This window comes from Stegodyphus dumicola, chromosome 6 (genome assembly GCF_044657685.1).
Source record: "Stegodyphus dumicola isolate Sdum_Otavi_A_Nest chromosome 6, ASM4465768v1".
Lineage (NCBI taxonomy): Eukaryota > Metazoa > Arthropoda > Arachnida > Araneae > Eresidae > Stegodyphus > Stegodyphus dumicola.
The window spans coordinates 22,308,006-22,322,778 of NC_140773.1; the positions used below are offsets into that span (position 1 = coordinate 22,308,006).

At 32.5% G+C, this 14,773-nt stretch overlaps 1 protein-coding gene across 3 annotated transcripts in view; it reads right to left on the reverse strand.

Moving 5' to 3' along the window:
- The window catches only part of Pat1 (Protein interacting with APP tail-1), a 55,210-nt gene that overhangs the window by 24,452 nt on the left and 15,985 nt on the right, over positions 1-14,773 (reverse strand). For all 3 annotated transcript variants that reach the window (XM_035374189.2, XM_085818169.1, XM_085818168.1), the window contains 2 exons: positions 7,089-7,121; positions 6,810-6,877 (listed from right to left, as the gene is read on the reverse strand). In XM_035374189.2, the coding sequence (XP_035230080.1) occupies positions 6,810-6,877; positions 7,089-7,121 (101 nt within the window). The remainder of the gene's footprint in view (positions 1-6,809; positions 6,878-7,088; positions 7,122-14,773) is intronic.

The following is a 14,773-nucleotide window of genomic DNA, read 5'->3' on the forward strand; positions in this document are numbered from 1 at the left end:
TCCATAACCATTTTTTCATCATAATATGACTAAAGATAATGAAGGTCATATATAGTAATGAATGAATAATGAATCAAAAGGCAGAAACCATAAAAACACTAAAAATGGAAACAAAGATGCACAAATTGATGAGCTTTCTACCCTTTTGTTAAATATTAGAATACCAAAGCAATGAAAATAGAACTGGAAATCTTGAATGATGTCTGAAATACACTAGGATTAGTTTTGCATGTATACAAAAGAAAGATATGACATGCTATTAAAAAACATGCAAATGGGCTCATTTATGAATAACTAGAAACACAATATAATACATTAAATACAGCAACTGATACACACATTCAAAGATCATTTGCATTTCTGAACAGTTGCAACCAAAAGATCATAGGAGGAACTGCATGCATAGGGAGCAAACTATTTTATAACATGCTGGAAAAGTGTCTAAGTTCTACAAAACTGAAATCTGCACTTCTACTCAATACCAAGACCAGAAACCTGTATACGCTATTCAAAGAAGTGATCATGATGCTGTACTGCTAATAATTTGAGAGAAAATATCTCTTCAGACTTTCAAGTGGTAGTGACAGTGTCAGAATATCAAATTTAGCAGTGGATATTGTATGTTTCAAATGTATATTTTGAATAGGAGGTACCCCATAATGCACCACTACAATGAAAACTGCACACAATAATTTCATACAGAGGAGAGTATTATAAACTTTTAAAGAAAGTTATTTAAACCATGTTTAGGATAAAAGGTAGCATATCTGGTTGAACAAGGTCCTGAAGCAGGGCCGGGCCAGCATTGGCCTGCCAGAAATTAAAAAATATATATATCTGTACAATATATTTATAATATATAATATTATATGTTAAATACAGTAAACTGTTGTTAACACATATCTTAAGGGACCGAAAAATCAAAAGCTTGTGTTAACTGAAAATTCAAATTTTACTTTTGGATTAATTTCCACCAATGAACCACTTACAGTACGTAGTTACATAAGCACAACAATATATTATATATGCCATAATAGAAAATACTATAATACTGCATTGACTACTGTACTATAGCTTAAAAAAATGCCGTAACAGATAATTTTTAATGAAAAATTCATGTACATTGCGCTGCCACAGACGAGAATAGAAATGCCTGGTAACATCACGGCCAACTATACGCATAGCTTTTATAAAACTAGCAGTCAATTTGGATGTTATAGCAAAACGTTAAGGCATGTAACATTGTCTAAGGCATGTAATATTACATGGAGTGTAGGCAGAATGATATAGTTCTCCTCACTTTCTTTTGATGACCTTCCTAAACCTCAGGCACAACTGCTTGTATATCAGATTTTACTGCAGCACACATAGGAACATCATCATCTGTGCTAACAAACTCCTCAGTACTTAACCAAGGTTTACAACATCTTACAAACATTTCCATTCATTAGGTGAAGTGGTATCACTGTCACTACCTAACTTGTCCACATGATTAGTGTTTTCATGTCTCCAGGCCCTGCTAAAATAGTTTTACATGTGTTGTGATAATATGGATTTCAAGGATGTGGCGAGAGCTTTTATTGCATCAAACACACTCTAAGTTGGCCTTTCCGCCTCCTTTTTAGCAGCATGAATTGCAGCTCTCGCAAGCCGCTTGCAATAAGTCCTCTTTATAACTGCAATAATGTCTAGATTCAAAGGCTGAAGATAACTTGTTGCATTTTTTTTGAGGGGAAGGAATGAACCTTACATTGGTTCCTTACATTTAAGTTCACATCATGTATATTATGGGTTACACACAGAACTTTCAGAAAATAAAGACTTGTCGGTGTGTGCTGAAAATTTCTACAGTCCAGTAAATGTATATAAATATTTTATTGTAAATGAAATTAATTTAAATTTTAACTAAAATTATTCATTTAATATGCTGTGCCCTACTGAATTTTAGGAAGAAGAAAAGATACTCTCTCTCAGTTACTATAACTGCTGACACTGGAAGAAGAGAGGTCAGTAATTTTACCTCATTAATTCAGAATTATTCAAGATATAACATTAGTTGCACTATCTATTTATAAAGAATAAAAAAGCACATCTGGACACAGAATTGCATTAGTCGATTGAAGTTCATTGCCGGCGCAAAAATCAGGATTTTGAGCAATGTTACTCATACTGGTTACGATTTAAAGAATGCGTGTATTCTGTTAGGTTTTCAATTAAACAGGAAGGAACACTTCTGAATGTAGTCTTAGTGGAGAAACAAAAGGAAAAAATAAGAAAAACTTTGAAAGTCTGTGTTAAATAACAAAATCTAATGATGCAGTAGACTAAAAAACAATTCATGGTTCGCATTCACCAAAATACGTGATAAAACTTCTTATGAGATAACGTACAGCGTTGATGGGAAAAAGTTTAGTTCACATTAACCAAATGTTCACCTAAAGTGAGTTTGTGTTATGAGGCATTTACTGTATTACTATACTAAACAATATATATTTTATACTATACAATATATATTATGTACTAAACAATATATATTATATACTATAAAATATATAATATATATTATATAGAGCTCACACCAAAACAGAAAGGGATGCCATGTGGTTGGCGTGGAAAACAAGTTCATGTAGAAAAGATCTGCTATCTCATTTCATCAATAATTACACTGCACATTTTCAGCTCAGCACAGTGCCTTTCTGCTGGGAGATGAGCAAAGAAAAGTGTAACAAGACTTGCATCTCTCCTTGAAAATTTCTTTGAAAGCAATCTTTATTGATAGTCTTTTTAAAGGAATATAAGCACTTCCCCCCCCATTTTTAATGAAAGTGAAAATTTTAATTTCACAATGAAGCTCTCTTTATGACTTTTAACAGCAAACATTGATAAAGCAGGAGATAATAGATGATACCACATAACAAACAGATGAATACCTGTCTATACTTGCCTGTGGTCACGAGTTTTTATATTACTGAATGTGTCTACATTGAATGGAAAGATGGTGGACAGACAGCATCATAGTGAATAGGAGTGAAATTATTAAAAAGTACAGTGTTGTCAGTGCTTGTTTGGGTTATTGCGGATATATCAACCCCAAAATATCCATTATAAACATGAAGTTGATTCACAGTGTTATGCTTTTAAAGATGAATAGACCTGAATTTTTTTTTTTATATATATATATATATATATATAGTTGTAAAGGATAAATCTTGTCTTGTCTGCAATGAAGTTGTAGCATTTCTTCAAAGCATACAACATTTCTTATCATTTCACATCAAAGCAATAAGAATTCAAATTACAAAGCAATGTCTGAATCTGCAAGAAAACAAAAAGCAGAAAATCCTTGCAAAGAATTATCAGGTTGACAAATTTGTTTTAAGAAAGTAAACAGCATCCAGGAAGCAGCTACACATGCAAGTTACATAGTAGCATACAATATTGCTAAAATTAATAGAGCTCTCAGCGATGTGGAGATCATTAAACAATGCATGCTCAAGTTTATGATGTTTTATGTCAAGACAAGAAAAAGGATTTTGAGACTGTATGCTTATCTTGACGTTTATCTTGTAAAACGATAACTTCTAGTGTCATAGTCATCCATAAAAATCACTTCACAGTTCAAGTCAAAAACTGGTCAGTTTAAATTCTGCTCCATAGCTATGGATGAAAGCACTAATATAATGACTCTAATTAACTAGATTTATTTATAAGAGGTGTTGATGTGGAATTACCAAGGAGCTGGCATGCATGCAGTTGTTAAAGGAAACTACAATGGCATGTGATATTTTTCGTGAATTTCTGGAAGAGCTTTCAACTTTGAAAATACCTACAACAAACATACGTAATATTATGATGATGGATCACCCAAACATAATAGGGGGGATTGGCTTTTTTTCATTCTTTAATCAAAATTATTCCGAGAACAATGCTGTCTTTCTACGTTGTGTTATACATCAAGATGCCCAGTGTATGTCCGTGCTGAATAGGAAACCTGAGTTTGACGTAATTGTGAGGCTTGCATTTGATCTTGTAGACTTACTGGCAATTTGAAGATTTCTTTCAGTATATGCAGTCTGAACACTCCGAGGTGCTGCAAAAGTAAATTGGCTTAGTTCAAGATGTGTTTTTGAGCAAGTTTGGCAGCTGAAAGAAGACACTGTGTCATTCTTCTATGAGAAATAATGTTCAGGGGAGTGGGAAGTGTTGGGAAGTACAGCATGGTTTTCAGACTTTTCATTTTTCACAGATCTTTGTCACATGAACAACTTAAATGTCAAGATGGAAGGAAAAAATTCATTTATCAATGATATCATGTCCCATCTAAAAGATTTTAAACTAAAACTTGGTCTGCTTACTAAGCACTAGCTAAGAATGACTTGTTTTATCTCCTGAGGTTAAATTCAGTATCCTCAGTAAATGAAGAGAAGCTTAAGGGTTATGCAAATGGCCTAAGAAAACTGCACTTTTCTTAGGCCATTTGCAGATTTCGAGATTTCAATGCCATTCAAACAGAACTGGGTATTTATACCATGCCTTTTAATTGTGAAGCAGTGAGGTCGAATTTGCAGCTTGAATGCATTAAATTATAATCTAACAATCACCTCAAGTAGTTGTTTCACAGTGGTTTAAAATTAAGAGTTTTACGAATCATTACTAACAACAAATTTTCCAAATTTAGCAATTCATGCCCAGAAAATTACTGCTATGTTTGATTCTTTAATAGTATACATCAACACGTATTTTCTACCAATGAACATTCGAAAGAATTCTATTCGAAACAAACTGACAGATGAGCATTTAGTATCATTTCTCAAAATTAGTGCATTGCAGTTTGAACCTATTTAAGGAACGTTTAAAAAAGCTGTTGCAGTTTCATTCACCACATTAATATTTGTGTACTCTTTTTAAAGTTTTAGAATAAATTATATTGGCCATCTAAAATTTTTTTCTTTTATTTTTTGGCTCACTCTGAAAAATGTTTCCCCATCATAAGGGAATTTAAATCTCACTACCCTCAAAGGGTTAAAAGACTGATTTTTATGTTTTTAAAATGCCTTCCTAATAATCAAATGGTATATACGTAGGTACTTTATTACGGAAAAACAATCAGAGCTATCTTTGTGAAAGATTTTCAGGGAAAAACAGGCTTGCATTTGCTTTTACAGACAGAGGAGGAAAATATGAAAACTATCTGCAGCCACTGAAAATCAAATAAAGATCGGCTACCAGCATTTGGTGTTCTTATGCACCGAATTGCAAAAGGGCCAAGTAATACATAAAAGTTTGCTATGTGCTAGTTTTGCATATTTATAAAGTATTAAAATTCTAATCTTACATATTAGCATAACTACCTTAGAAAAGTCACCAATTTTTCAGAATTCATCAAATTGTACATATAACTATTAGTTTGAATAAAAGCATGATCATTTTTATGGATTCTTTTTAGTTATATTATAAACTATAATACTTTTTATTGGCAAAATTTAGTATTTTTTTATCTTGAACTTGGTTTTAAAAATACAAACTTAGAAGATTTGCCTGTGACAAAAGAAATTGTCATAAAACTTCTGCAGAAATACAATATTTTGCTGTAAAATCATGAGTGTTCAAATTTTCATTTGATGATGTAGTATTTCAAAAAATTTGAAAATGCAGTGTGAAAAATTGTAATGAGCACACTTGGATTTGAATAAGGAATTAGTTTGAAAATAGTCAACTGCTGTTTGCTATAACAGTCAGATTCATGTACTGTTGCAGTAAAGAATCAACCTGAATTAAATTCTGTTATGAAGAGTTAGAAATGGCTTTATAGAGCTGTGATATGTTGGAATAGTTATACTTAAGATCTGTATCTTGGCAGCGTTCCAAGAACTGAAAATGATTCATGGAAAGATCTAATCATTGAAATAAATGAGTTTGTTTACAAATCGGAATCACACTGCGGACATGTTTTGCTTCCACAATGGATTCTGAGAGAAATCTACCTAGAACGGAAAGCTATTTTCTTATATACAATTCCTAATAGAGGTGCAGTTATATCAAAGTAGAAAATAAATGTAAATGTTAAGCAAGAAAATATCTACTCTGATTGCTGATCTAAAAGCTCAAGAGCCAGAAGTTGCATTTATACGCAGAATGGTTAATCATACATACATACATTTTTTATCCAGGAACTGGCATACATATGTAACACATAACAAGAATGTGGGGATCCGCTCAGTGGTGCAATAAGAAGCATGTTGACAGGCCATAACCACCTCGAATCACATTTAGTGGATTTATATACAGCACTAAGATCAGACCACTAAACAAAACAACTGGTGCAAAATTTCTACCAGAAGAAAAACTTGTTTGCAAGTACATTTACTAAATGATTTTGGTGATAAATATCTAATTAGAATTAAAATACATAGGTAATAAATATGCATGAAATAACTGCTTTACAATTCTAAGCCATCATACGTTTTCTTTCAAAAACGTTGCCAAATTGCTCTGAGGTAGTTCTGCTAATATGCAAGTACCATTTCTCTACAATATGAATACCACGTAGTTCTTAATGAATTTAATATGTGATCTACCTACAACTTTAAAGGGTTTTATCAACAAATAATAGTTATCTTTTGATTTACAAATATAACTCAGTTTAAGAATTTATAAATATTTCTTACTTTGTCTTTTCCTTGTGTAATTTTTTTTCCTACATAAAAATACTTTTCTATATTTTTTGTATTAAAAATGTAGCAATATTTCTAAAGCATTTTCTTTGCAATAATTAAGTGCACATAACTGAAAAATAAGATATAGATAACCTTGTAAGATGTAATGCCTGTTTGATTAACATCCCAGCTCTTTTCAATTCTCTTTTCACAATACTTGCCTGAAAAGACGAAAGTAGGAACTAAGACAATTCCGAAGAGGAAGTCAATACAAAAATGTTTTATGGAGAAAACAGAAAGTATGAGAGGAAATTTTTAAATGTTTTACAACAGAAGGAAAAAATAGAATGCACTTTTAAAAAAGCTGCAATACTAGTTAATCAATGTGCATGCAATACATTACTACGATAATGGGGGGGGGGAAATACTCACTTTTGTAGAAGCTCGAAGAACATGAATAATTTCCTGCAAAATTAAACTCATTAATGAAAATTAAAAAGCAAGAAATAGACAGAAAAACAATTAATACAACAGACTGCAATTGAAAAATTCAAAACTAAACCAGACCTTTTTTTTAAAATGACATACAGTCGTTTTCCCATATTTCAATCATACACTTCAATTATGCAAATTATTATTATTATTATTATTCAAATTATTTTAAAAAGTGCCAAGTTTCATAAAAAACATCTGAGTAGTTTTTTTTTTTTTTTTTTTAATTTGGTCTCAAAATTTTAGCTTCTCCATGTTAATTGAATTTGGTATATACTTATTAATATCTCTTTTTTATTAAACTTACAGGATTCCTTCTTTCAGAATTCAAAATTTAGATTCAATCCAAATAAAATGTGCACATTTTTTATGATTCATTTTTAAAACCTGTATTTTAAAATAATTTTTACAATTTTTTTTTGAAATAATTCCTGAAATACAACCTATAAAATTTTTAACATCTTCTTAAAGTATATGCATTTCTAGGCATATCTGCAAAAAACTGAATTTATTATTCAAAATTTCACAAAAATTGATATATATCAATTTTAATATATTGGCACATTCTGAAATTTGGAATATTTGTTATAAGAGATAATAACGTCAAATATGGTTTCCACACTTTGTTATAATCTTCAATGAAGTGCAACAGCTATTCTGAACCTTAAAGTTCCAAATAATTTTTACTGGAGAAGTTGCGGCTTTATGTCCAAACTGAGAGTAAAATAAAAAAAGTTATTTAAACTTTCTTCCATACTTCGTGAGTTCTCCAAGATATAGCAATAACTCGATGTCTGTCTAGTAGGGCCTGCAAGATTTTAACTGTAGTTTCCAGGTATAATAGTAAATAATAGCAACCCTATGCATTCTAACTTACTGTTTGATTTGCAAATATTGAAAGTATTATTACATTTTCAGGCATAAACAGCAGCTTTGTGAATGTGTTAGTTTTTAAACTACCAAGCGTAGTGCGAATGAATGTTCAATTACATTTGCTATTATTGTATTTGTTTGGTGTTCCCGGGTCTAAACTAAAAATGAAACAGTTGTCTCCCCATGTTATTCATCACGGGATAATTAAACAGGTGTTCAGACTAAGCGACACATGGTCTATCTTGCAAGCTGAGGTTTATCTTGCAATCAGATTTAAAAATCATCAGGGTATAAGGCAGCTAAAAATTGCAGGTGAAAAAGCTTCAGATGATATTGAAGCAGATGAATTCTTCAAGCTCATTAATAGTGAAAAAACTATCTCCAAAACAAAGAAATAACAATTCAGAAGTCAAACAACAAAAATCAGCGCTATATTTACAAAATTTTCACAGGACTAGTTTCGATGGTTTTACCGAACCACCATCTTCAACTGCAAAACCGCAAATGAAGAAGATAGGAAATAATGATTAGATAAGATAAGAAAGCCTGGACAAGAATAAGCAAGTGGCGCCTCTAAAAGCCGAAGGCAAATTTGGATTGGAATTAGGATCGTTAACTAGAACAGAAAGATTTTTATGAATGTGAAATGCCTCTAGAAAATCCAGTTCTCCAATGGAAGATGTTTTTTGAATAATTTTGGCAGCAGAAAAATTGAAAGTGTGATTTTCGGACCAACAATGTTGAGCAACAGAAGACTTCTGTGTTTCCTTTTTTCTAACATATGCCTCATGTTCTTTGACGCGAAATTTTAAGGCTCTCTTAGTTTGGCCAACGTAAATTAAACCACACTGGAAAGGAATCCTATAAATACCCCAGGAATTCATATCCGGAATGGGGTCCTTGAGTATAGAAGACGGAATTTTATTGATGGGAGAATAAACAACCCGAAAGTTAAATTTCTGCAAAATATGTGCAACTTTATAGCTAATTGATGGAAAGAAGGGAATGACAACAGAATTTTTATAATCTCCTAAAATAAGAGTGTGGCTTTTAGTGTGTTGAGATGAGAATTTTTTAACTGCTTGATTAATAATGTTGGGTGAAAAGCCCCTGTCAATAGCTATTGCTTTTAAATAATTTTGTTCTTCATCAAGGGCTAGTTTGGAGGAGCAAACTTGAAGAGCACGGAAAACATAGGAATAAAATGAAGCTAACTTTTGTTTAGTCGGATGACATGATTTAAAGTGTGGTGGAAGGCAAACCGATGAAGGTTTACGGTAAACCGTAGTACTGAAGTTGTATGTGTTACGTGTGACCAGAATGTCGAGAAACGGAAGAGAATTGCACGTCTCAAGTTCAAAAGTGAACTGAATAGCAGGATCAATAGAATTCATTGTTGAAAGAACTTTATTTAAATCATCTTTATTAACTTCAAACAGGGTAAAAGTATCGTCTACGTAGCGGAACCATGCCGGGAAGTTTAAAGTTTCAAATAATTTTGATTCATAATAATGCATGTAGATATCAGTCAGGATGGGACTGAGGGGGCTTCCCATGGCTAATCGCTCAGTTTGCTTGTAATATTTATTTTGGAAAACAAAATGTGTTTGTTTCAAACAGAGTTGAGTGAGAGAAATTAGCTCATCAATTTCGATGCAAGAGAAATGAAATTCTCGAAGTCTGGTTTCTAGACATCTTAATGCACCCTTCACTGGGACATTGGTGAATAATGATTTTACATCAAAAGAAACCATGAGTAAATTACTAGGAGAAATGTTTTTAACTTTTTTTACAAACTCTATTGAATTTCTTATGGTGTAAATGTTATTGTCTAATAGAGTGGAAAATCTAGAAACTAAATATTTAGCTAATGAATACGAGGCAGTACCTAAATTTGATACAATTTGTATCAAATTAAAAAAGTTAGAAAAAAGGAAACACAGAAGTCTTCTGTTGCTCAACGTTGTTGGTCCGAAAATCACACTTTCAATTTTTCTGCTGCCAAAATTATTCAAAAAACATCTTCCATTGGAGAACTGGATTTTCTAGAGGCATTTCACATTCATAAAAATCTTTCTGTTCTAGTTAACGATCCTAATTCCAATCCAAATTTGCCTTCGGCTTTTAGAGAAATTATGTTTTAGTTCTGGTTTCGCCAACAGATGGCACCACTTGCTTATTCTTGTCCAGGCTTTCTTATCTTATCCAATCATTATTTCCTATCTTCTTCATTTGCGGTTTTGCAGCTGAAGATGGTGGTTCGGTAAAACCATCGAAACTAGTCCTGTGAAAATTTTGTAAATATAGCGCTGATTTTTGTTGTTTGACTTCTGAATTAGTATTTATTCGGCGTGTTATTGTGTCTTAATTTAAACAAATAACACTCATGAAACTGTTTTTTTTCTGGCAATATGTGCCCCCTTGTTGACCTATACAGAAAAAGCCTCAACTAGAGTAAAAAATTCCAAAGCAAAGCTAACAATTTTGGCCTCTGCAAAAGCTGCAGAAATGCACAAGTGTAAATTTTCATTATCAGAAAAAATACACAATCTCGGACATTTAAAGCAGTAAACATTTTCCTCGTATTGTTTAAAAGAGTGCGAGTGACACAAATATTAATGAATGATCGGTTTGAAAATTAATTCATATACGATGCTCGGCAATATTTGAAATCAATTGATAAACTAGCAAAAATTGTGCCGATTACAGAAGAGAAGAGTTTTTACTTCATTTACAGCTGTAATAAAAGACATCATCTCCAACTTATTCCTTCCTCTGAATTATACATCCATTACTCAGTTAACCCCTTCGCGCCGACTGTCACGTATACGTGCCAGCAACGAACGCACTTACCTACCGGCCGACACGCAGGTGTGCCAGAGGATTGTTCCATTCTCTACCGACTGTCACGTATTTGTGCCAGTACTTTGGAATGTTTTTCAACCTATAATTTCTGCCACAAGATGGCACTGTATGTCCATATGGTTTCAGATACATGTAAATTAGACCTTCTACTCGAAATGAGAGAAGCATGACTCACATACACGTGTTTTTGATTATATAAACAAACGAGAAGTAAATGTTTCCGAATGGCGTTATTTATGACGTCTCTTTAAATCGCACTTTATTCGCACGTGGTAGTTGTTTACTGTAAGTAGAGAAGTTTTATTTGCTCTAAAGCGTTGGGTATTTCGGTTTGCAGTTCCATTTTTAGAAAATAATTAGATCTTGTTAGACGTGAATTCTTTGTTTTTACCGTTGCAACGTCGAAGCGTCGAAAATGTTTAACAGAGCATGAAATAGCAGAAATGATGCAAAATATTTCAAATATTGATTCTGAAATTCTGATATTCTGATATTGATTCTGAGAGATTAACTGAAAGACATTTTCCAAAACTTTGTTCCGAAGAGACTGATAAGAAAATGAGACGACGATGCTTCGTTTGTTCACATTCCCGGAAAAATCCTCCAAAACGGCAAATGAGTTATTACGAGTGCAAGGAATGTAACATAGGACTGTGTGTAGATCCCTGTATTCAAATTTTTCATACGAAAAGAGAATTTTAAGTAATATATTTAGTTTTCAGATGTATAATGTTAAAATTCATAAAATGGTGAGTAATTAAAATAAAATGTGTAAAATATGCATTTAAACAAGAAATAAGTAATTAAAGTATATATATAAAAATATTTATAAAGCATAAGCCGTTTAAATACTCTATAGATCATTATTAAACAATGCGTTGATACTTCGGAAATTTCATGGATTTAGGCTTAGTAGCAAAAAAGCCCCCGGCCCTGGAGAGACGCTCGCGTAAGACACTGCCGGCCTCAGCGATAAGCGCGTGTTTTCGCTACCCGGCTCGAAGGGGTTAAGAGTGCATTAAATTTGTGCTAAATTTGTAATAACAAGACTATTTAAAGAATTTTTAAATATTTTAGCATAAAATCTACTGCGTGGAGCATTTCAAGGTCATGAGCAGACATGTCTACAGATATTTTTTTAAAAAAAGCTTATCATAATCATATTTCACAGTGATGATGATGATCATCATGCATTTGGCAGTTTTGGGATATCACAAGCAAAAGGCGAAATTTTCCAGTTAATGGAATTTGTGAAGAAATGTGGAGATTTAATAATAAATGAAGATAATATAACAGTGCAATGACAATGTCCCAATTATTAATCAACGATCAGGCAGTAAAATATGTAGTATGGTTTTAAATTGAAAAATATTGCAACTGATAAAGAACGAAATGACATAGATGTTACTAAATGAAAAGATTTCAATTGACAGTTTAGTGGGAATTCAAGACATGGCAATTACAACACTTGAACAATGGAGCTATATAACTGAACAAGAAATTATATCAATCTATAATATTAAAGAGAGAGTATCAGTACAGAAAATGATATAATAAAGAGATACTGAGTTTTATTTTTCTTTTAAATTTTGATTCCTTTAAGGTCATAAATACTTCATTGCTTCATACACAATTATTTCAAATTTTTAATTTTAAAATTTCCATATTATTAGATTTAAACTGATGATCTAAGATCTGAACATTTCTGATATCAGGCATTGTTGAAGTCTCCATGATTTTCATTCTCATACTGTATGTTTATCAGATGCAGTACAGTTCCAAAAAGGAAAAATATTCTGGAATATTAAAAAAAAAATTGCCATCTAAAAAAAATTGCTTGCTCTGTTTCATGTAGTCTACCTGATGTTCATTTGCAGTAATTAACCAATGTTTCATCTACTCCTTGGGGAGGGGGATCATCTATTTTTAAGGTTCAAGATTATCTTTTTCATGCATTCAAGATTTTGATCAACTAATGAGTCATTATACTGAATAAAAAATTACACAAGGTGAATGAAAAATTTGCCAAAACTTGCATAATAATTGTGTGGGAAATGTTATGTCATGATATTCCCTAATCCCCTACTGTGTGACATATGCATTGCGTCAGCATGTGTTTCCCGCCTTCGGGAGAAGATGAGGACTAGCTGGCGAATGGAGCAGACATCGCTCGATCGCTCATATATTATTTCATTAATTGTAATCCTAATGTAATCTATGTTTGAGAGTAGTAATAAATATGTGTTATCAAGTATGGTCGTTGCCTTTCCCTACATTTTGGGGGCTTGACTGTGCCTTTTGTGCATGCGTTAGTCGAACCTAAGCACCAGCAATCACTAAAGACATTCAGAAAGCTAACAAAGACAAGACTTGCCTTTATGACGATTTAATATTCTTCTTCAAGCCGGATGACATATGTGAATGAAGACGTGCCTTTATGATAATTTAATATTCTTCAAGCTGGACGACATATGTGAATGATGTTACATGATACTTGACCATTCTTCTGATTTTGGACATTAAATCGAAATTCGATTTTGGATTATATTGGATTGGCCAAGAAATATATTGGATTATAAGGACTGTCCCGAAGTTAGGTAGGCCCATTTTTCCCTGATTCGTTCATAATTTATTAGTATTACAATTTTAAGCTGCGTTTATACTGTTTAATTCTCATTCATACATACCTTATTTCATATTCATATTGTCCTATTTTACTGTTTAAAGTATGGCCCTAAAATTAGGTGATATCCCATTGATAGCGAATTCTCTTAAATATGGCACAACACGAGTTATTAAATTATTTAATACCGTGCTCGGATATTCCGATTTTGATCATTCTTCGTGAAAGAGAATGCGAAATTTTGCCGCATTCCCAGACAGTTTCGATTTGGCAAAACATAAAGAACTTCTATTAAAAGATTTTTCTTTATCAGATTTCATGCACTCACTAATCTGACAGATTTTCACAATTCCCTAGATGTTAGTTTTTTATCCGATGACAATCATTCAATTTCAAACACCGACAGTGCACCTATGCCTGTAGGTCTAAGTTCTTCTGTTCCCCTTTCTCCTCCCTCCACGGCGCCAAGCCCAAATCGCGTTGTTTCTTCTGATGCAGAAGTAATAAATTTGAATTCGAGTCGCTCCGGTGTTTTGATGGCGAGCACCGAGATTTGCGAGATGAGTCATGACTTTTGGTTTGTTTTGAAAGATCTTTCAAACACTTGCAGAAACTCTTCAGGCAATGATTCCTATTCAGTTTGTGCTTTTTTCAATGATATCGAGGATAATTTCCAATTATTCCCAAATCTTACCGACCAGCAAAAATTAGTTTTTGCGAAATGACTTGTTGTGGGTACTGCTAAAACTTTTTTGTTTTCATAATGGAATCTCAATTCATACGACATGTTTAAAACAGTATTACTTAATGAGTTCTCTGATAAAATTACAACTATTGAAATTCATAAACAACTCAAAAGAAAAATGTGCTCGAATGAAAGCTTTATGCAATATGTTATCGCAATGCGCGAAATTGCGAATCGTGGTGACGGTGTTATCGACGAGACTTCTGTCATTCAGTATACCATTCAAGGAATATTAGGTACCCCATCCGATAAAATTATTCTCTACGGTGCAAAATCATACTCTGAATTCAAGGAAAAGCTACGCACTTATGAAACTGTAGTTACGACTAGACATACAAATATCTCTCATCCATCAAATTTTAAAAATATGTATCCAGACATGGTACTGGATGAAAAAATTTAGACCAACAACACGACACAAAATTTAATAATACTGGTTCATCTAAAACTAAACCACAAACTTGTTTTAACTGCAATGAGGTCAGACACCTCTCATGGTTCTGTCCTAATCGTTCTCTT